This window comes from Fukomys damarensis, unplaced genomic scaffold (genome assembly GCF_012274545.1).
Source record: "Fukomys damarensis isolate Sample0158 unplaced genomic scaffold, DMR_v1.0_HiC HiC_scaffold_39, whole genome shotgun sequence".
Taxonomy (NCBI): Eukaryota; Metazoa; Chordata; class Mammalia; order Rodentia; family Bathyergidae; genus Fukomys; species Fukomys damarensis.
Genome location: NW_022900951.1, coordinates 85096535 through 85121410, shown reverse-complemented (window position 1 = coordinate 85121410; position 24876 = coordinate 85096535). Strand labels below are relative to the sequence as shown.

The window sequence follows — 24876 nt, the reverse complement described above, 5'->3', positions numbered from 1 at the left end:
AGAGCCGGCCGCGCTGGCGGCGGCAGCGGCGGCGGAGCCACCCTTCTACAAAGATGTGTGGCAGGTAGTAATCAAACCCAGGGGGCTGGGGCACAGAAAAGAGCTGAGCGGTGTGTTCCGGCTGTGTCTTACCGACGAAGAGGTCGTGTTTGTGAGGCTGAACACCGAAGTAGCTAGCGTGGTTGTCCAGCTCCTGAGCATCCGTCGCTGCGGGCACTCAGAGCAGTATTTCTTCTTGGAAGTTGGCAGGTCTACTGTCATCGGTCCAGGGGAGCTGTGGATGCAGGTCGATGATTGTGTAGTTGCCCAAAACATGCACGAGTTGTTTCTGGAGAAGATGAGAGCCTTGTGTGCAGACGAATACAGAGCCCGCTGCCGCAGCTACAGCATCAACATTGGCACCCACCTGTTAACCCTGCTCTCCGCTAGGAGGCACCTAGGCTTGCTGCCGCTGGAGCCCGGCGGCTGGCTCCGAAGGTCCCGCTTCGAGCAGTTTTGCCACCTCAGGGCCATTGGTGACAGAGACGATGATATGCTCTTCACCAGGCGCTTCGTAACACCCAGCGAGCCCATGCCTCCCCCCAGGCGTGGACGGCTGCACCTGCCCAGACCACGCAGATCCAGGAGAGCGTCTTCAGTGCCACCCAGCTTTTTTCGCCGCTTGCCACCGAGCCCAGTACATTCACCCAACCCTGAAGAAGCTTCGAAGGACGGAGATTGTGAAGCTTCGGCCTCCGGCCCTGAAAATTCTAAAGGGAAAGGCAAAGAAGGCAAAGAGGGTCAAGAAGGAAATGGAGGTGACTACATGCCCATGAAAAACTGGGGCTCAGGAAATGACCGGGGCTCGGGAGGTGGACAGGGCTCCAGTGGCCAAGGCTCCAGTAGCCAGAGCTCAGGACGAAACCAATGCTCAAAGGAGAGGCAGGGATCTGGAGGTGGCCAGGGCTCAAATGGTGGCCAAGGATCTGGAGGTCAGGGTTCAGGAGGTCAGGTCACAAGAGGAAACAAGTCCCCAGGAGATAGCCATGGCACCACAGGTAGCCATGGCTCAGGAGATGGACAGGGACCTGGAGGTGGGCATGGTTCAGTTGGTGGCCAGGGACCCGGAGATGGCCATGGCTCAGGTGGTGGCAAGAATTCAGGAGGGAGCAAGGGTTCAGGAAGTGGGAAAAGCACTGATGGTGATGGTGACCTTGGAAAATCTCTGAAGAAACGATCCTATTTTGGCAAATTAACTCAAGGCAAGCAACAGAAAATGACGCCTCCTCCCCCCCCCCCACCACCACCGGCTGGGGCAACTAATGGAAAAGGGAAGGCTGGGGGCCGATTCCGACTTTATTTTTGTGCTGACAGAGGAGCCACAAAAGAACGCAAAGATGCCAAAGAGAGGAGAGATACAGAGACCCCAGAAGGTGCAGCTCGGGGTTCCTACAGAGCCAGAGCTTTGGATGAAGATGAAGATGACCCATATGTGCCAATGAGGCCAGGGGTGGCTGCCCCACTCACAAGCTCCAGTGATTATATGCCAATGGCTCCTCAAAATGTTTCTACTTCAAAAAAGCGCCACTCTCGATCACCATTTGAAGATTCAAAAGGATACATGATGATGTTTCCCCGAGTGAGCCCATCACCTGCCCAAAGCGCTCCAAAAGGACCTGATCCTAATAAAGAGGATGACTCGAAGGATAATGACAGTGATGGTGACTACATGTTTATGGCTCCAGGAGCTGGTGCAATTCCAAAAAACCCAAAAAATCCAGAAGGTGGCTCTTCCTCCAAAAGTTGGAGCTCCTACTTCTTGCTGCCTAACTCTTTTCAGAGCTCACCCTTAGAACAGAGTGACCACAGTGAGTATGTACCAATGTTACCTGGAAAATTCCTGGGGAGGGCCCTGGACAAAGAAGGTCCCTCAAACTGGGGCCTCAAAGATGGAGCTTCAAAGCCTTCACTTGAGGGGTCATTTTCAAAGGCTGGAGATGGTGGATCACCTTCAAAGCCTTCAGATGATGAGCCCCCAAAGAATAAGGCTAAGAGACCTAACCTGCTGTTTTTTATTACAAAAGGAAATAAAATCACACCCAAACCACAAAAGCCCACACAAAAGCAGAGAAAAGCTGACAGCTCTGGTTATGTCAACATTGACTTCATTAAAAGAGACAGCAGTATGCCAGCCCCCTCTGCTCAAGGACTGCCACATTCATTGCTTATAATTGCTGACCCTAGTCTGTCGGCCTTTTCTAATTACATCAATATTGAATTTGGAGTGCCATTTCCAAATCCAGCAAATTATCTCTCAGATCTTTTAAGAGCTATCCTAGGTACCAACCCCTTATCTCTGGAGGGTGCTAGGTGGCCACTTCCTCCTCTTCCTGCCAGGGCTACAGGTATCTATGCTAATGTTGAAGAGGGTGACTACATTGAATTAATTTTCAACCCAGCATTGACACCGGCCGTGCCTCTTGCTGACAGTGCCATTCGCTATGATGCTGAAACAGGTCGAATCTATGTGGTCGACGCATTTTCTGAGCGCTGCATGGACGTTTCTCTCTCCCCTAGCAGACGCTCTGAAGCACCACCTGTAGCTAGGCTGCTGCAGGAAGAGCAAGAGACCAGCTCGCAAAGCCATTCGCAAAGTTTCTTTGCCGCTGCCAGAGCAGCTGTTTCGGCTTTCCCGACTGATGGCCTCCAGAGAGAGATTTCTGTTGCCCCCTCCTCAGCTGCAGCACCAGCAGCGGCGCCAACCTTAGCGTTGGGCCTGGTGTTAGCCGCGGCCTCAGCGCTCGCTGCAGCCCAGTGCTTAGGCGTAGTCGCCGCGAGCGTAGAGGCTGAGGCTCGGTTTGACTCCGCCTCCGCCCGCGGATTTCAACCTGTTGCTGATCCTGCTGATACTGAGGCAGTTAGGGAGGCCCTGGACAATTCGGATGGCTCAAATCCTACAGCCCTGAACGCAGATGCAGACCTTGCCAGAGGCGAGAACGCAGCTGGCGGGGCTGCCACAGCTGCTGAGGATCCCCAACCACCCCCGCGCCACCGCTGGGTGCCGAGACCCCCGGAGAGAGAGGAGTCTGAAGAAGAAGACGAAACTTACGTGAGAATGGACTTTGCCAGACCTGACAACAAGAAGTTCCACTCTCCGAAAAGAGGTTAGTAATTTTAGAATTAATTTCCCTAAAGACATTGTTTCATAAGAGTCGTTGCGGAGTGTACACAGAGATGTATGAAGGAGTTTTTAGCTACTTAGTGCTAGAAATCAATTTTAATTATTCACACGTTACGTTTTTGATCTTTTGCTCCTAAGCTCTTATTCAACCATAAATTTACCTGGACAAAACCGCTTATCATTTAAACATATACTGTACTTTTTGGGTCTAATTAAAAACATACTTCCCCATCACTAAGTAATAATGCAAAGTGGGACTCCGAAATTAAATTCCATCAACCATTTTCAAATCCACGAGTAAAAACTGCTTTCCTACAGATATTGTATTTTAAGTGCTTGAGTTGAATAAGAGCATAGAATATTAAGCAGTAACAATTAACTCTTAGTCTTAAATTACTTTTTAAAAAGCAGCCATTGTTATGCTAGTTTGCTGTGATTTACCAAAAAGGTTAAATCTCAATTGTTAGCCTGAATGGACGGAGCTGTGGGAGAGGACAAAGCATAAATAATTCAAAAAAGCAAATGATTACAAAAAGATGTTATTTGGCTCTGGAATGTGTTTTGTGTTGATCATTTTCGTTTGTTTTTACACAGGATAGATTGTGAGAAACTTTTGAGCGTCCCTTTTCTCTGTCACTAGTAGGAACAGGCCAGTCACATTTGCTTTGTCTAATTTTCTTCTTTTAATTGGCCACCCTTGCAAAAGAGGGTGTGGTGACAACTTGATAATGGATATGAATATTGTTTCAAAGGATTAAAAAGCATTTAGAACATCTAATTAGTGTGCCTTCTGAAAAATCAAGGAATGTCCTATAATAAAACTAGAGGAAGACCTGACCCCAGAGGCAGCCTACCATGGAACAGTGGAATTTTTAAAGGGATAATTTTCCTAAAGAAGTGTAGGAGCCGTCGGTGTACAACGTGGCACAATGTTGTCTTGAGTCATTTTCAAAAGATGACTGCAGAAGATGTCTCCATAGTCTCAACTGCTTTCCCTCTTTAAGTAAGGAAAGGGATGGACCCCAGCAGTTTTCATTCCAGTAGTCAGTTCAGTGAAAATTTTTGCTTTGCTTGCTTTGTGGAATGCTTTTGTGATTGGATCTCTGCCCACTGTGCTTGATCAGGCAGAACAATCTGGAGACTGATCACAACAGTCACCTAACAAGTTCCCTATTTAGTGCAGGTGTAGCCCCCCCACCCCCTCTTTCTCCCCCTGCTGTAGAAAACTTGCCATACAAAAACTCACATTTGCAGCACAGACACTAAAAGCGTGATCATTAAAAGGACAAAAGGATGCTTTGGATTGCCAAAGGATTCAATTCTGATGTCCATTAAATTGTGAGCCTCCTCCCCAACACACTCCATCCCCCCACCTACCCTCACTTGGTCACGATCTCCACTACTGCCTTAATCCTGCATTTAAAATTTGTAATTCCATCTTCCAAAACTTAATTCATAACTAGCTTTCTAGGAACAGGTTTGTTTTATTTTGGAAAGTACACCTGAAAATTAGTCTCAAACTATTGTTGTATTCTAACTGCTCAAAGACAACCTTTACCACTCTGATGTAAAATCACACATCGAAATAGATGCTACATTTAACTAGCTGCTTGGTTCCTGCAGTACTTTGTAAAGTATGCCTTTTTAGAGTTTTGCCTATACTTTCCAATACTCTAATCATTGTTCAAGCAAAGATTTAATACAGTGAAATCTCGCTGTTCTTCAACAAACCTGTCTTCCCAAGGATTAAGATCAGCAATCATTATGTTTGCATATATTACTGATTTATGACTTTCTGGATATTTTGGAGATTTGACATTCTCTCAGTATATCGTTTAATGAGGAAATTCCTAGCTTTATTGGTTGATTACAGCAAGAAGACTAGATCTCAGAGGAAGTCATGTGCTTAGATTGAAATAAGAGAATGAATTGACTTTGGAATCTGAAAGCCCTTTTAACATGTTACAAATTTTCATTGTGCCATTGTATTAATACTGAGGTGAAATTTCAATCATTTAAACTAACGATTTAGTTTCTTACAAAATTTTTGGTGCTGACGGTGATTCTTGCATATAGTTTCTGAGATGTGTGGAAGAAATGGCAGGGGAGGGATGTGGTGAAACAACCCACTGAAGGAAATGACTCTGGTTAGCATTTTAATGTAAATTAATAGTGTAGAATATTGTCTGTGAAGTGTGAAGGTAATAGCCTTTACCCATTTCAGTCTTTCTTCTTTTTCCTATTTAACATTTATAAAATAAAAAGATCATGTTAAACAAAAAAATGCTTGGCAGGAACAGGGGGAAAATAATGAGTTATGTATTTAAAAAAGTAATTTTAATTCATGGAAAGTGCTTAGAACTGCTTAGCATGTAAGTGTTATACATGAATATATATAGTTACTGTCATTGTTTGTTATTACATTTAGAGGCACAAAGCTAAATTAAAATTCTCTGTCCTCAAATCCCATGTTTCAGTCACTGTGTTAAAATACTCCACATGTTTGTTCAGTCAGGATCTTTATAGTTAATAATTTAAGTAAGATTATGTTACTGAGAGAGCATTTTCATATGACAGAAAATTAATACATAAACTCATTTATCTGTATATAAGGGCATTTGTTCAAGTCAACAGAAATATAATTTAGACATGACTTTTTTTAAATAAATGAAATGCTTTTAAAGCCTTTACTGAAGATAGAGTCTTCACATTTTAAACATGTGAGTTTTAGACACTAAAAATTGGGAGAACATAATTTAGTTTAGTCTGACTCTTAGCCCATGTATGACTTTTTGCTTCTTTCTCTACTTTTCCTGATGTAAAATTAATAGTTTGAAATGATTTGAGGAGAAAAATTACCTGATTTTTTCTTTCAAGATATGAGAAGGGCAGTTCTAGAAAGCATGAGATAACTGGTCGAGCAAATGAGTTATGTTATGAAAGCACTTGGTATTGAAAAGAAAAAAATCAACTTTTGAAATATTTGGCACTGGAATTACCATATAGGAAACCTAAGTTTGTTTCAGGTGTACTGCTGCCAAATTATTTTGCTAGAAATTATAGATGCTATGAGCACACTTTTTATAGTTTTACTTATTTATTTATGATAAATTACTAGAAGAAAAATCTCCACATGGGAGAGATCTTCCAGTTGTCATTGGTGCGTCACTTATTCTAGGCAACATTCAATCCACCAGATTTGAGTAGTCCTTTGGAGTAATGAGGTGTTTGACCTATAACAATTAAAGAGGACCTTACTCAATTAAAGTTAGCTAAAGTTGTTAGCAATAATTCATTGCATTTATCCTGTGTTTGAGTGATGTGTGCAGGATAAAAATTTTGGCCACTGGCATAATATCTACTTTAAACAAGGGCCAAGTCTTTAAGCACACCAGAAATATGACATATATGTAAAAACTCAAACAGGATCTCTTGCTTTCTTTTCCTGTTCCTAATTGCCAAAGGAACCAAAATACTTCCAAGTCATTGCAGAGAACTGTTTTGGGAACCAACTCAGGCTTCTAAAACATTTCTTTTTGGAACAGATATAGCTGGCTAGTGCAAGTTGAAAGTAAGGGATACTGTGCATGATTTAAAATGCACTCTTGTAGAACTGGGTGTGGTGGCACACATCTGCAATCCCAGCACTCTGCAATCCCAGCACTTGGGAGGCTGAGGCAAGAGAATCACTGACAGTTTGAGGCAAACCTGGGCTACATAGTGAGTTCAAGGCCAGCCTATGCTACACAGTAAGACCCATCTCAAAAACAAACAAAAAAACGCACTGTTGTCAGATTGTCAATTTGTTGATTGAGGGAATGCTTTCTAGTTGCAGATTGCTTTATAATTTGCAAAGCACCGTCACATTCTTAATTTTACTGATAGATGGTAAGTACTGGAAATGAAGCCTGTGTTAAGAATTTTTCTGTGGTTAAAAGAAAGGTAAGTGGCAAAGCTGCAATATAACTCATACATCTCATTTTAAATCCATTGTTCCACCTAGTATATCACACTTCCCTTTAACCAGGTGTTTAATCCATTATTTTTTATATTAATAAAAGATTTATTATATAGGGAAGGGTTGGGAAAAATGTTAGGATCATGCAAATTTGACTGTAGTAAATTTGGTTGTAATTTATTCAGAATGTTATAACTGTGGTCCCTTTGCCAGGACTTGGGTAATTTTCATTACATTTAACTGTTTGCTGTGGCTCTTAAAATAAAAGAATTTGACATGTGCTGGAATCAAATGTTTTAAATCTGATCTGGGGAGGAGTCAGCTAATCTTTACTTCCTAAACACAGATAGTGACATTTGCCTGCTTGCAGCAAAATGTCTTTTAATTTCTTTCTGTGTAAAACCTGATATTCTAATCCAAATATGAGGCTACAGCAAGACAGGTAGAAGAAAAAGTGCTGTAGAAATAGATTCTTTATTTGTTTAAAAAGTAAACTTGATTTTAGCAATCAGACCAGTAGATTTTAGAACCTTGAAAACAAATTCTCTCCTTGGAACATAACAATCCTTGTTTAAAATTAAATTCATTTGGTTTATCACCTTTTCAAAATCTTTAAGGTGATATGAAAATAGCCCAGACATTTTATTGGCACTACTGGAAAATAGCTTTTGTAAAATGATTAATTAAAGTCTGTAGTATGTTTTGTGTAGAAGTGCTGCCGGGCTCTTTGATGGTAAGGAGGATCATTTACTGGCATATATTGCTTGGTCCTGAGTGAAAAATGAGAGATCTTTAAAACTAATTTTTAGAATGATAAAATGAATACATTACAACACACTTTTTAGCACAAGTATTGGCCTGCTAATTTTAAAGATATTGATAAAATTATAAAGATGATATGCTCACCATGTGAAGTTAGAGTATGTTCTCTATCAGTTCTGCATTGTAAAGTTATAAATTTCACATTTTTATCTTTCAGAAAGGTAGGCTCAATGATTGAAGAAAAAAATAATTTTTGAGGAATATTTTTCTTAATGTGGACATGTATACTATTTAGGATTTGCATTCTTTTAAAGAGTATCTTTTGATTTCTGGCAGAGGAGTTATTCCTTTCAGAAGGGAAAATATGTACACAAGTATTTAGTGAAAGTAGAAAATGGTTGCTTTTTTCCTAGCTTCCAGATAACCCTTATTGGTTACATTGGGCTGTATTCTTTGAATTTTACCTACATGTGCCCCTTGCCAGACTTGTATCCTTAACTTCAGGAAAATATGTCCTTTCTTGGTCTCTCTCTGACTAAAAAGGTGAGGGACATCCTGCAAATCGAGTAGGGACTATGAGAGTTCCTCATAAATTATAGTGTCCTCTGCTAGTTTTCACAATTCATGTAAGTTGACTCTCTCATTAATAAATTCCTACATGCATGTAGACTTGAAACATAGAATATCGATCAAGATTCTATCTCTAAATTCATCTTACATTTTACATCTTAACATGTGCAACCAATAGTGCCCTGAATGTCTGACCAGCAAATGTGATTTTAAGTTTGCTTCATAATAAGTTATGCCTCTGGGCTTCAAAGCATGAATGATGTACTCACCCTCTGAATTTCTCCTTTGAAGGAGTCCTTATTATGGCTCTAGCTCATACCATACTCTTCCTTCTTCTTCTACCTGTCCCTAACTGTTCCAGCCTTTTGAGTTTGAGGGGACACTATTTCAATTGCCATGGCTAGAGAACGTATTTCTTTGGAGTCCTAAACTGAAATTTCAGTTACATCTCACAGAAATTATTGTTGGATGTCAAAATAGTTTCTATTAGTTCAGGACCTGCATAGGTTAAACATAGGGATGTGTAGATGAAGCTATCAACCTATCCACCATTTATTCATGACAGTGTTTCTAAGAGATAATTTGTCCTGAGTTTCAGCTAAATGATAAAGCTTGGAATATGTCTCTTGTAAATTAGAGACTACTTATATTAGAATTCTAGTAACTTGATTTCTTTAAGTCAACAGTAAGTAGGCAACAGAGTGAAGTGGCTCAAAGGTGTGCTATTGGGAGGTGTGGAGAAACTGACCTAGAATGAGAATTGCTTATCTCATCCCCAGACAATTTGTATCCAGATAATCCAGACTGGAATGACAGGCATAAATTCTCCAGGACTTTCTAGGGAAAGGCAAGTGTGAAACAATTGAGCTGACCTTGGAGGATATTGAGAGGTTTACAACTGTTATTCATTTCCATTACAAATTCTTTTGATTATTCTATCACATATTTTTGCTACTATGGGGATATAAGCCTCTTTTATCATCTGACTTGTGAAGAAGATAATACAGTTGGTATTGTAAAGACCAGTAGCAATTACTGCCAGTTTTTACCCCAAAGAATAGCACTTTATTTTTAAGTTCTAGAGAATTATCCTCATATACATTCATAGGGTACAGAAAGATGTGGTGACTTCTCTCACTAAATTAAAAAAAAAATCTACATATAATCCAAAGATCATGCTAAACTAAGCCAAAATTTTATTATTATCTATTAAACTTTAGGGTTTGTGTTTCCATATCCTTTTTTTTCTTTGCCATGGATGTTTTACTTGGTTGTTCCTGCTTATATAACCACTAGTTGATTGTGGGGATAGCATGTTGACTAGTGAACAGAGTGAGGATTTTCAGTAGAATCTGAAAAATATTTTTGTGATCTAGGAAAAATGGAATTAAAAAATAATTGACAATAAGATTGGGAAGTATAAAAATAGAATGAGAGAATGACTGGATGTATTGCTATAGTTTCACCTTTTCTGGGCAGGGGTTTTGGATTGTTTGGGATTTTAAATTGTAATAGAGGCATATGACTCATATAAAGAGATCTGGAATACCCTGGAGGAACTGCCTTCTTGGCTCACCTTACAAATTTCCAGGGATATTGAAGTCATGTGAGCTTTATTACTATATTAAAGATTAATGTTCAGTTTATATAATTATACAAATTGAAACAGAAAAGTTTACTTCATTTGTTTTTGAGAAGAAAATGCTCCCTGCCAGGCTTTGGAGAAAGTAGATGGGAAATATTTTCATCCATGAGAGTCCATTAAGGTTTTTCTCTCTTGCAGAGAAAAATTACTTGAAAAGAATACCACCAATTGAAAGAGGTGGGATTAACTTGTCACTAAAACGATCCTTGATTAATTGGAAAGTAAGAATACACAATAAGGTAATTGTAACCTGTCAGTATCAAATGGGAATAATACATCAAAAACAGATCACATTATGAAAAGCATTGCTATTTACTTTTCTGGTGGTGAACGTTATAAAAATGAGCAGGCTATGACCCTAAGGTATGATTTGTCTATCCTTCAATATTTATTTTGTAGACTAGGATTGAATTTTAATCCAGAATTGCTTTCCTTTGCCACCCAGCAAGCTTCTGAGTCACTTCCTTTTGCTATTCTTTGGAATGCGCTCAGGGAATGTTAACTCATTTTAATATTGGCCTAAGTAAAACAGGATTATGAAGGCAAATCTGTGGATCAAGTTCCCACAATGCATTTCAAAAGCAATTTAAATTATTTTGGGATTATCTTATTTTGGAAAGCATTATTCTTTTTCAGCACAGTTAAACAACAATTGATAAACATATTTTGTAAACTTGAAGTTATATTATTTGCCAGCTCTTAGTAATTATCAAACATTCACCCAGAGCAATGGAGATATGAATCACTTTTTTTAGAATCTATCATTTATAAAAGGACAGAAGAAAGAAAACACACTCCAATAGCAATAAATGCTCCAAATTTCAGGCTTTGTATAATGGCAGTGAAGTAGTTTTTAGAGCTTAATTTGTGTATTTCTGAAAAAATAAATGTTTAAAATGTAGTATATCATCTAAGATAATAAGAAACTCCTTTAAAGCATATACAGTATGCTATTTTGTGAACATAGAATGATACTTTTATATTTAAACTGAGATAACTTGGGCCAGGAATTTAGCTCAGTGGTTCTGCCGCCTGCCTCGCAAGGGCAGGGACCAGTGTTCTATCCCCGGTACCTAAATAAATAAATGGAGATATCTTTCTAACCTCAAATTTCTGTTAAAAAAATGTAGCTGATACTTGATAAAATTCCATGATAATTATCTCGCCTAATTTTGCAGAAAATAAACAAATTGCTAATATGTTCTCAGTTAACCTATGGCTCTCGAGAAAACCTTTCATCCTCTGTTAATAAGATACATAGAATCTAGGGCCCGGGATTTGGCTTAGTGGTTCTGCCGCCTGCCTCGCAAGCACAAGGTCCCAAACCTTATCCCCAGTACCAAAAAAAAAAAAATAAAAAAAAAAAAAAAAAAAAAACATAGAATCTAAAATTTCCTATGCCCACTACTGGCAGGAAGATTTAATGTATTTTCTTAATCTAAAATACTTATTTTTCTAACTTTTTAATATGAGGAAAGGACCTCTTCAATAAATCCTGACTAATAGCCAAGGTGGAAACATGAAGTACTTCTTCCAGCTGAAAGTTTCTTACATCTATCAAAACATCTGGTGAAAAAAATGAGCAATTAAATATATACTTCAGTTTAACTCATGATCTTATACTTGAAGACTCCTCTGGAGAATGCTTTCTATAGATTCTTTTAGGTTGTGTTAAATGAAAAAAGAACACCTGGTACTTTCATGAGACCCAATCTTGAAATAACACTGGCATCTAGAGTCAATTTTCCTAGCATTTACCCCTATCTCTCATGAGTCCATTGCTTTCTGTGTACCTGATCACCACCCAACTCATTATGTACTATCTCAAGTAGAAAGTCAAGATAGTAATAACTGTAACCTCTTTTTATTAGATGAGAATTTCAATCAACTTTCTCTTGCAGTTCTGAGTTTATTCTTTTAGAAGAAATTTTTTGATTAGGTCAGAAGACTGAGAAGAAGGTCACCCTTAAATCTTTTAAATGGTGCCACACAGCAGGGTAAAGGCATAATCAAACATGTGGGACAAGGAAAAAATAATCTTTGTCTGCCTAATACCTGACTCTCTTGAAGGAGCCTAATGCCTGGCTCCACTGGGGGAAAGTAGAACAGCGCAAGCATGTGTAAAAGCTACCATCCCTCAGAAATGTCATTGACAGCGTGGGGGCAAAAGGAGTGACTGCCCTTCAGTTTTTACCCAGCTTGCACTTGTTCTTCATAGTCAGCCTGCAGAGTTTATTTACAACCCACACGCCCAGGCAGTCTTCTCCATATGTATCTCCAAAACTTCTAGTTAGATTTTGTTTTGTTTTAGAGCAGGGTGGGAATTAAAGCTCTTCATACTAGTTCTAACTTTGGTTTTATCATCTTTCTTTGCAGAGTGATTACATTGCTACAAAAACACATTCTGGAAGAAAAGTGACACTTGACGGATTTCATCTTCATCAACTCTAGATCTGCCTAAAAGAAAGAAAATTCAGAGGCTTCTGAATAGAAAGCAACCTGATTTCTAAAAACCTACAAGTGGATTCTGGCAGCTGAAGGATCCCAACTCAATGAGATCACTCTTTCTGCCATCCTATGGATCCAGTGATTTTTTTTTAATTAAGAATATTTGTGGGCTGGGGACTTAGCTCAGTGGTTCTACCGCCTGCCTTGCAAGCACAAGGACCCGAGTTCAATCCCCGGTACCAAAAAAAAAAAAAAAAAAAAAATTTTTTCATTTTCTTTTTTTTTTTTAGCCAAAATGTCACCAGTAACAATTCCAAAATTATTACATTTTACCAGATATTTTTGGATGCTTTTAGCCTTCAAGCTAGCAAAAGTATTAAATCAGAGACTAAAGAATCTGAAGTAACAACCTAAATTTAAGCAACTGTACATTAAGAACAGGAATGCTATCTGTTTAATTAACATGTCACCTCATGGATGGCCAGGTGTTCCTTAGAAGTTACGTATATAACTATTGATCCATCTAAACCTCACACAAGTTGACAAGATAATGTGGCAACAGAAGCTTTGGCTGAGAAAAAATATGTCTGAAAGATTTGTTTACTACTTCAATCCTGCTTTAAAAGGGATGTCACAGTGCAGCCTTTGATACTGAGTAGGATAGTGCTTTTACCACAAGTTAATGCTTGTAGACTAAAAAAAAAAAAAAAAAAAGAATATTTGCACTGTACTTTGTTTTCTAGTGCCCCCATCTGGGTCTTTGAAAGAAAACAAATACTATAAGAGTTAGCATCTAATAACTCTTTCCTTTTCTTGCAATCTAAGTAAGTGTAGACCATACCAATTATAATGATGTATAATATTTGGTTTCACTTTGAAGTTACAAAAACTTTAACAGCAGATAAAAAACTTATACAATTGAGACGATAGGTATGATCTAGAATCTTTTGATTAGAACATATGTAAAACATTTTAGATCAAGAAATGAAATATCAGCTGAACTGATATTTTGATGGGGAATTTTCAATATTTTAAAGGCAGGGCTAAAGACCAGATAATCTTAGTTTTTGCTCATTAACAAAACTACATTTCACATTGAATATCAGCTAAACTGATATCTTGCCTGAGCATTTCCAATATTTTAAAGTCATACCTGAGAAGCAGGTAAGCTACATGTTCATATATAACATGGTAATCCTTTGCCTGAAAATCAATTTAGCATTTCCAAACCAATTATTTTATTTTGAAACCTACATTTTCCTCCTGAAAGAAACAACATTCTTCAAAAGCCTCCTCATAAGATCCTTCGCTGTTTCTCTGAGCCTTCCCCCTCTCATATTCCATCCTTCCTCTTTTTGGCCCTCTCCTGGACACACACATTCCCTCTTATGCCCAGGACTCCTATAAAGAAATCCAGTTTCCCATATTAAAAAATATTAGTATATACTTATCAATTGACATTCAGATTACAACTTAAGCCAAAAGAAATCTCTTATAAGGCTTTGTTTCCTTGTGAACAATAAGCTGATATAAGATGCATCAAATTAAAAAATAATCAGAGCAAGCTCCCTCCCTTCCCACTTTTGCTTGCCTCTGATGGAAACTGAATTAAGATTTTAGGAACCTGGACCTTTGAGTACATGACACCAACAGGTGGTGACCACAGAGGATAGGTTCAAAGGTCTTGAAGCTTGCTTAGAGCTTTGTTACGTGGTGGCACACAAATCTCAATTTGTACCATCACCGGCAAACCTCATCATATCATAGATGGATGTGTTTGAGTGAATGTGTAAGTGTGTGAGTGATGCATATAGTGGTGTGTATGCCTACTTTGTGTACCTGTGAACGTGAATGTAAGTGTAACTGTTGTGTGTAACTGTCAAAAAATTGCTTCGCATTTAATGTGCAACTTTGAAGTAGCGTAGTATTTAAAGGTTTTCACCACTTGTCTTTGAACGTGTACTTTTATGTTTGAGCAGGCTTATAATACATGTTGCTAAGCTAAGTTTTCTGAAGAACTGAGTGGATTTCTACTTTTCCTTGCCTACCAACAAAGGAGATGGAGGTACCTTTATCTCCTCTTGTGAATGTTACTACAGAGAGGATATGGCTAAAGGTCTAGTAACGCTTCCATTACTGGTCATTGCTAAGGCATCAGCTTCATCAGTCCCTTCAGTCTCCTCTCTTTCCCCAACCTAATTAAATAATGCAATGTGGCTTTTGTTCAGTATAACAGTGTGCTCTGTAGGCAGCCTCTTTCAAACCATTTGTCACCACTTTATATTCAAGTAAGTCAAGTCATAATTATTCAGAATGATTGGGAAGATAATATTCTTTGGAGGAAAACGTTATTTACAGATTAGGTTTAGGGACTGCCAGCAGCGAGGATACAGAGGGTACCTCACAGAGGTAACACTTGCTGAATAAACAAATGGAAACCTTATACCCAATAGTAAATACAAATAGTAACAGGGACAAATAGTTACAGGTACAGCATTACAAATAGGCAATCTCTTTGACACTACTCCTTAGTTTACAGACATAGTTTATTCAGTATTGTGCTGGAAGGGTAATGTACCAACATATCACTCACCTTCCAATTATCAGTTTATGCTGCTGTTAAGAAAGACCTATGATGGAATAATTTTTTTTGTGACCTCTGCATTATTTTGGTGTCATACATAGTCACTAGGTAAGTAAAAACTAAAACGTTACAGTTGCAACATCTCATTACATTTGCTATTTCTGCTTCACAGATCTGCTTTGAGTTGCTCTGGCTTTGTCTTCCTTTGTAAATACTCTGTATTCCTCGTAAACATCTAGTTTGCAGATGAGACAAACTTGTAACTCTGTATAGTGTTTATATTTTATATATATATATATCTATCTATATCTGACTTGCTTTTCCATAGAGCTACTTGCAATAAATGTGTTCGTAAATTATTTGTGTGAAGATTCATTTTTTTATAATACCTTTATCTCTCTACCCTGTTAAATATAAATGTATCCCTTCTCTGGTAGAATTGACCACAGTTTTCAAAAGGAAGAAATTGGGGTAACTTAAGGTCTGTGTTAAAGTTACTTTGACTAGAAACATGAAGTTTTTCAATAGTTAATAAAATTAACTGTTGATCCCCCAAATGTGGAGGTGATATTAGTGTAGAACAGTTTATAAAATGTCTTACCTATATTTCTACATGGACCATAATGATGTGTGAACCCTCTAAGTGCCTACCTAAGGAGGTTGAGGTGGTTGTTTATAATTTTCTTTCATCTCTGTCCCTTGCTACTTAGTTTTCCCTTTAATTGGATCACTGTTCATTTCCTTATGTTTAACCACTAGGGAATATGAATACATGGAAATTTTATTAATGTACAGAGCATTTTTGCATTGACAGAATATGCAAGGAAGGGTGGATTGCCTATCAAGAATTTATTAGAAACCATGTCAGCTTTGTGAGAAACCAAAGCTCAATATATATTTCATTCATTACCCCACAGCCTCTCAAGGACAAACATCTGTGCTTTCTATGTCCATTTGAGGGTTCACATCTTAACAAGACTTAAAATTCCTGGAACAGCAGGCACAGACTGGCTTCTTGGAGAATCAGAATTCACCTATAGAAAGGATCTATATTCAAGAATACATAAACAGAATTACTCTTCCTTACTCTCCTAACCTCATACATGGTAACCAGATGTTCTCTGTAGAATTTGAGTATTTCTTTAATATCTGGTTCAAAGACTTAGGTTTAAAAGACTTAAGTATATACTGTGTTAAGTACCTCCAATGACTGCTTAGAAAGATGCAACTAGGTGCTCAATGGCCCCAGAGAGCATCATGGAAATGCACCAAAATAGTGTTTTTTTTTTAATTTTAAAAACAAAACTGAAAAAAGCATAGCTTGGAAAATGTGAGCATGAGAATATGCATGGGTAAGACAATATGGCTCCTAATTTTTTTAATACATTTTATTTTATCTCAAATTCTCTGTCAAGTTACCTTCCCTTCTTAGGTACAAAAGCTTTGATTCCATTTTTTCTTCTATTTGCACTTTTTTCTTGTCCCTTCCTTTCTTCCTCTCTCCTCCCTGTTCCCTTCCCATTTGAACACTTTCTTCCTATTTCCCAACACCCATTATACATCTCAGTCCTTATTTCCACATTCAGTTTCTCACATCAGAGAAACAATGCGATATTTAAACAGTGTGTCCAATTTTAACTTAAGAGTATGGTCTCAAGGAACATCCATTTAGCTACAAATGTCTGAAGCTCCTAATTTGTTAAATGTGCAAAAGAGAAACTACAAAAATTAATGCACATACTGGGGTCAGACTGTATTCTACATTAGAAAGATCTAATTCATTTTTGTTCTGAGATAATACATGTTAATGGATGATGGTTTTCAGACAGCTACCTGAAGTCCTGGTTTGCTGCTTAAGTGTACTTCAGAGATAAGAAATGCAACCAAGCTGTACAAAATGAGACAACTTCCCTCCTGTCTCTTGTACATGATAAATGCTAAAGCAATTAGGAACCACTGTTGCATGCTACTTTGGAATTTGTAGCAACAACAGTACTGTCCTGTGTCAATGGGAGAATTGAGAATTTAGGATGAGACTACTGATTATACTTAATGTTAAATGTTTGGATCCATAGAACTGAACCAGAACAATCCCCTCCTTGACTTTTCAACCTTAGCTTATCTAGTAGAGAGTCTTCCATTTCACTGGCAGTGATCTGAATTAGTATTTCAATATCAAATGTAGCAAGGGAATATTGAAATGGAAAACAGATTCTTAAGTGTCTACAGGAAAATATGAAGCTTATGGTTCACTCTATTTCTACATTTGTAACCTCCAAGAAGATTTTCAATAGTTGTGCCTTTTCTGTACCATTTTAAGGGAATTAATGTATGTAGGCCCCTTAAAATGTATTCCTGCTCAGACTTTGTTGTTGTTTTAACTTTTTCAGAAATAGCTTAGAAACCATCTGTATGACATGGCTTTTGAATTATTTTTCCCCTTTTTGTTAACATAATGCTCATTTCAGAAGGGTCAGAGGTAATGGTCGCATTGCTTAATTCTTAGAATTATAGCTAAATATATTAGTTACTATAGACATAACCAATGTGAGATAAACACATGAAAAAAAATCTTGTTTGGAAATACAACCACATCTTTTTGTGTGAACATAACAATTACATTAGGCCAATATTCAACCTTCAAAGGGTCTAGCTGGCTTCCTTAACACTTTAGAAAATGTTAGTTGACTGTGAAGAGAATATGCTGGAATTAAGATTTAGGACTACAGGGAATCCAAGATAAGGTATAAAATAAGCCCTACCAGCCTTTCAACTACTTTATTCATCTCTTCTTTGGAAAAGTTGTTTTAATCATATTTCTTAGCTATTCAAAGCATGATAAAAGATTTAATAAAAATATAGGATGAAATGATTGAAAAGATTTCTTCTTAGTCTTGAGTCGTATGATTCATAAAAGTCCATAGAAGAGGGCTGGGAATGTAGCACAATGGTAGTGTGCTTTCCTAGCATGCATGAAGCCATGGGTTAAACCACCAGCACCACTAAAAAAATTCACATAGTCCAATAGAAAATGAGAGCTTGGCATATATGAGGTTTTTCTCTTCTCCCTCCTTGTTTTGACATTCACTATCCTCATAAAAAGTGTCTTCATGGGCTGGGGATTTAGCTCAGTGGTGCTGCTCGTAACTGCATTAAATGTAAGTGGCTTGAAGCATCCAAACAACACAAATTAGCAAATCAAATGTAAAAAGTATGATCCCAGCCTATGCTGCCTGGCAGAGATGCATTTATAAGATTCAAAGATCCAAATACAGTAGACTCTCAATTTATGACCAGCCTCACATACAACTTGGGTTATGACTGGAATTTTTGTTTTAATTTACAACCAAAGTCTTGAGAATTCAGGTCTTTCCTGTGGGGGTTGAGAAATCTTGGGCCAATGTCTCTTTGGACACTTAGATCTGCTTGAAAGAAAGTGTGGCCTAAAAGAAAGAAAGAGACCTTGAAGGCTGTGTAGAGGAGCCTGAGCTTTCAACTGACCCTGAGGTTGACAATGTCACTACAGCAGAGTCCGTAGGCTTGCAGGTAGACAGTGGTGATGTTGAGGAACTGGTAGAGGAACACTTAGAGAATTGTCTACAGAGCAATCTCAGCAACATCTGGCTGAGCAACCCAGAATGGCACCTGAGGAGCTTTCTGAAGCGGGGGGGAGTATCAACAATCAGTGAAGCAAAGTTCTTCTTCTGAAATAAAGGAAATCCTGAAAAATGGACAGAACTACAAACATTTGTAGAGAAGACACACCCGGACAGAGAAAAAGCCAATCATTGCATTCACTTGCTTAATGGTCATGTCATGTCATATTACAGAGCAGTGTTAAAGAAAAGACAAAAACAGACAACCTTAGACCAGTGTTTAGTTCTGAAAATGTTGAGAACTAGTGAGGGAGAAGTGGGTCCTAGTGGGCTACAGACTCTCTCAAGGAGAGAAAGGACAACAGAGAGACAGATTCCTGATGTTCTTCTGAAAGGGAACTCTATTTGCAATCAATAACTACTTTTCATTTCATCCTCCCTTCCTGCAAGCCTAATATGTCACCTTGAATGATTAGCATAGTATGTAATTCTTTTTTTTAATTAGACAAATTAGTATTATGTTACAATATTTTTGAAACAGTGGAATAGGTAATTGGGAGAATTATTACTTCTATTTATCTATCATGAAATAAATCAGACACACAACCTTAAATATAACATCATTTCTCTTATATAAGAAACTCAAATATATGTACAAATAAAAGGCAAAATAGTAGCTTCTCTTATCAGCAAGTGTATAATAAAAAATTTAACATGGCCCAAAATGAGGGGCAGTATTTTACCTTTGACCCTGTGAGGTAATTTCTACCATTCCTGACTGAAATATATCTGCTTGGGTGGGGACTGCCCACATGCTCACCCATGTTTATAGTGGCACAGTTTGTAATAGCTAAAATATGGAAACAGCCCAATTGCCCATCAACTGGAGACTGGATAAAGAAGATGTGGGGTTTAAAAAATTTAAAATGCAGTACTACTGAGCCATAAAGAATGATATATTAGAAACATTTAATGGAAATCAATATGGAGATACCACAAAGAACTAGGATTAGTGGTTCCATTCGACCCAGCCATCCCTCTGCTGGGTATCTTTCCAAAAGAATTAAAAGAATCATGTCACAGTGATATATGTGCACCCATGTTTATAGTGGCACAGTTTGTAATAGCTAAAACTTGGAAACAGCCCATTTGACCATCAGTTGGAAACTGGATAAAGAAGATGTGTATTTTCTATAAAATGGAGTACTACTCAGCCATAAAGCATGAGAAATTAGATTCATTCATAGGAAAATGGATACATATTGAGGATATACTCCTAAGTGAAATAAATAAGTCAGTAGTTTCTCTGGCATGAATAAACTGTAATAGTACATAAATTCTAATGAGATAAATGACATTTTGAAATGGGAAGAAAAGGGCTAAAGGTGTACAGAAAGTGGGAAGGGTAGGGGAAAGCTAATAAGAGAAAAGAAAAAATGTGAGAAAATGAAAAGATGGAAATAAAGTGTTTGTAGATGGGGAGGAGAGGAGGGGGTGAAGGGAGGGCAGGGACAAGGGGAAAAAATGAGAACCAAGACCTGTCATGTAAAGGTACAAGATCCCAATAATGAATGTAACTGTACTGTATTCCTAAAATGTATCAATAAACTCAATTTTTTAAAAAGGGCTGGGCATGTAGCTCAGTGTGAAGGCTGTGGGTTTAATCCTCATCACAGAGAGGGGAATGCATGAAGCAAAATCTGACAATATTGAAGTGATAAATACACAACAACTGGACATGCCAATTTTAATAATAGAAGCACTGGGCAGATGATTAACAAAACAGAAGACTTGTGCAACACTATAAATCAACTAAGCCTAATAGATTTCTACAGAGTATTCCACCCCAAAATGACAGAATACACATTTTTCAAAAGAGCATATGGAATGTACTCTAAGGAAGATCACATGCTAGTCCATAAAACAAGTCTCAGTAAAATTTAAAGCATTGAAATCTTACAATGTATGTTCTCTAAACATGTTAGAATGAAATTTGAAAAAATCACAAATATGTGGAAATTAAATAACATTTCCCTAAATAACTATTTGATAAGAAAATTGTAAGATAGATTAGAAAATACATTGAAATGAATGAAAATAAAACATAACAAAACTTGTAAGTGTTGAAGCAGTGTTTATTAATTGTAAATTAACAATTTATAATTGTAGATTCCTGTATTAGGAAGCAGAAAGGCTTCAGTAATCTAAACTTCCACTTTAAGAAACTAGAAAAAGAAAGACCAAACAAACAAACAAAAGCAGAAATAATAAAAGCCAGAGTGGAAATCAATGATATGGAAAGTAGAAAAGTGAGGGATAAAATTAACAAAATAAAATTAAATGTTTGTTCTTTGAAAAAATTAACAAAATTGATAAGACTTTAGGCAGACCAACATAAAATAGAAGACTCAGACTACTAAAATTAGGAATGAAAGAAAGGGCATTATTACTAACATTAGAGCAACAAAAATGACTACAGAAATACTGTGAAGAATTGTATGCAAACCAATTAGATATACTAGATGGAATAGGTGAATTTCTAGAAGGACATAAATACTCAAAACTGATAGAAACAAACATAAAAACTGCATAGATAAAATGAATAATGAGACTGAACTATTAATTAAAGAAACTTTTCCAAATATAAAAGTCCAAGACAGATAACTTTACTGGTGGGTCCTATCAAATATTTAAAGGGAATTAACACTAAACCTTCATAAAAATTTTCCCCCAAATGGGAAAGGAGGTAAAATGTCCAAACATTTTATGAGGACAAAATATTATAGATACGAAAGCCTCGATATTAAAATCAGAAAGGACACACCCCAAGGAAAGAAAACATAGCCCTATATCCCTTATAGACACAGACCCAAAATATTTTTTAAATACTAGCAAACCCAGTCCAGCAATATATGAAAAGCCTAGAATTAAGGTAGTTTTGCTGGTGAATTCTATCAAACACTTAATGAAGAATTATCACCAATCTTGCTCATATTCTTCCAAAAAATAGACAAGGGAATACTTTCCTACTCACTGTATGAATCAAGTAATACACCAAACCACTATAAGAAAACTACAGAGCTACATCTTTTATGAATAAAAATTTTTAAATCCTCAACAAAATACTAGCAAATCTACCTGAATAGCACATTAAAATGATTAAATATCATGAATAAATGGAATTTATATTTACATGAATCAGTATAATAAACCTGACTAATAGAATGAAGGGGAAATCCCCATATGATTATGTCAGTTGATGCACAAAAAGCATTTGACAATATTGTTTCATGATAAAAACACTCAACAACTTGGAATAGAAAGGAATTTCTTCAACCTGCTAAAGGATAGCTATGAAAAATCTACAGCTAACATAGTTAAAGGTGAAAAACTGAAACATTTATTTTAGATCAATAACAAGAAAAAGATTTTCATTTTTTCCCCAGGTCAGACACAGGTTCTTGTATATCCAAGTGTTCTCGCACTAAGGTATATACCTAGTCCTTATTATTTCCATTTAATATTATATTAGAGTTTCTAACTTGATAAAATAAACTACATAAAGATTGGAAAACAAGAAATAAAGATACAGTATATTTATTTTTAAATGACATAACCTTATATTGAGAAAAATCCCTAGGAATCTGGTAAAATACTATTAGAGATATGAAATGCATTCAGAAAAATTGTAAGATACAAGAGCAATGAAATGAGGAAAGAAAGAAGGACAGATGGACAGACAGAAGGAAGGAAGGAAGGAAGGAAAGAAAGAAAGAAAGAAAAGAAGAAAGGAAAGAAGGAAAAGGAAGGAAGAAAAAGAAAGAGAAACAAACTAGACTGAAGATATAGCTCAGTGGTATAGCACTTTCCTAGTATGTCCAAGGCTGCAGCTTTGATTCTCAGCACTGAAAAACAAAATAAACAAAAAAAAATTGTGTTCCTGTTTACTGTTAATAGAAAATCTGAAAAGATAAGAAAAATTACATTTATAGCAACATATAAAAGAATAATATATTCTTAGGAACAAATTGAGTAATAGTTCAAGACTAAATAAAACATAATTGACAGAAATTAAAGACCTATATATGTGGAAAAACATTATGTGTTCATGGGTCACAAGATTTGATACTCTTAGAATACAAAGTTCTCCAAGGTGATGTTTCAAATTCAATATAATATATGAAAATCTCAATTTGTTTCCTTTTTTTCCTCTACTAATTGACAAGATAACCCTAAAATTCATATGGAATTGCAAGTGAGGCTGAACAGTCAATACAGTCTTGATTGCTTCTTGGCCTTTTGGCTAAGATCTAGTGTAGTATCTGTTCTTATCAGTTTAATAGTCTTGAAAAATAAGACCACATTTGGAAGACTTACACTTGATTATTTCAAAAGTCATTAACAAGTGGGCCAGGGAGTTAGCTCAGTGGTTCTGCAACCTGCCTCACAAGCAAGAGGTCCCAAGTTAAAACCCCGATACCAAAAAAAAAAAAAAATTAACAAGTTATACTAACCAAGACTGTGTGGGCTGGGTGTGGCTGTACACATTTGGAATCCCAGCACTGTAAAAGGAGGAGGCAGGAAGATTGAGAGGGTTTAGACCAGCCTGAGTAACCTTGAAAAACCCTGATAAGAAGAAAAAGAAGCAAAGAGGAGGGCAGGGGAGGGAAGGGAAGGGAAGGGAAGGAAGAAAGTGTTGAAGATGGAGATCACTGAGAAAGTCCTGGGTTCAATCCCCATTGTTAAAAAAAAACACTATATGGCATTGAAATAAAGACAGAAATGTAGATCAGTGGAATATAATCAAGCAACCAGAAATAAATCCACAAATGTATGATTGTTTTTTTAAAAAGCATTTTATTTTAAAATCACAGTACAAACATATATTAAAAATAGCATGAGGGTATACCACATTTTTACTTATGCTGTTTTTTTCAAAATTTCTATCATATAAAATATAAAATTTCACCTATCTCTTTTGTCTGATTTTTTCTATTTTCCATATCTTACCTTTTTGAATAATATTTACATTTTATATACCTCATTTTCTTAAATGTTAAGGAAACAGCTTGTATCTCAGTTGTTTTTATCATTTCCCTTTTGTTTTCCCATACTTTCATAATTTATAGGCAAATAAATTATTATTTATTTTCCATGCAAACGTAGTTTGATCATTTGCAATCCCTTTACCCTCTTCTCCCTTACTTCTTTCTCCACCAATCTCCTCCCTCATCTTCAAAAAGTCTGCCTTTTTATTTTCTACCATCTCTCCTTTCTTTTCCTCATTTACATATCTGTGTTTTAGCTTTCTCATAGAAGAGAAACCGTGTGATATTTAATGCTCTGTTGATTTCATTTAACATTATGTCTCAAGTTCTATCCATTTTGCTGTAAATGATACAATTATATATATATATATATGTACATATATCACGTTTTCTTTATCCATCATCTGTTGATGGATATCTAGGCTATTTCCAGAACTCAGCCATTGTAAATTGGGCTGCAAAATATATGAGTATGCATGTATAACTATAGTATGATGTCTTTCAAGAATATACCCAGAAGAGGTATATCTGGATCAAATGGAATTACTATTTTTAGTTTTTCCCTCTTGGTACTAGGGATTGAAACCAGGGCCTTCATACTGAGCTATATCCCCAGACCTTTCAAAACTTTTTATAATTCTGAGACAGGGTCTTCTTAAGTCTCTAAGTTTCCTAGGGTGGTCTTGAATTTGTCATCCTCTGGCCTCAGTCTACTGGAGTTCTGGAATTACAGGTATGTGCCACCATGTCCAGTTTATGTTCAGTACTATGGGAAGTCTTCATACTGATTTCCATAGTGGTTACACTAGTTTACGTTCCCACCGACAATGTAGAAGTTCTTTTCTTCCACATCCTCACCAGCATTTCTTGTTTTCTGTATTGTTTTTGATAGATATTCTGACTGAGGTAAGGAATTGCTTTGACTTGTATTTCCCTAATGACCAAAAATGATGAACATTTTTTTGTATACTTATTGGCCATTTGTGCTTTCTCTTTTGAGAAGTGTCTATTTAGTTAATTTATCTATTTTTTTAATTGAGTCATTGAGGGCATTTATTTTGAGTTCTACATATTAGTCCTCTATATGAAGAGTACTGGGGAATTC

General features: G+C 36.8%; 1 protein-coding gene and 1 pseudogene across 1 annotated transcript in view; both read left to right on the top strand.

Moving 5' to 3' along the window:
• Window positions 1-12531, top strand: part of Irs4 (insulin receptor substrate 4) — a 13200-nt gene extending 669 nt beyond the window's left edge. The window contains 2 exon segments of the mRNA XM_010603056.2: window positions 2-3143; window positions 12472-12531. Of these exon segments, the coding sequence (XP_010601358.2) occupies window positions 2-3143; window positions 12472-12476 (3147 nt within the window). The 3' untranslated portion in view covers window positions 12477-12531.
• A 10475-nt stretch (window positions 12532-23006) lies between these two features.
• Window positions 23007-23185, top strand: LOC117284890 (annotated as a pseudogene).
• Window positions 23186-24876: the final 1691 nt, after the last annotated feature.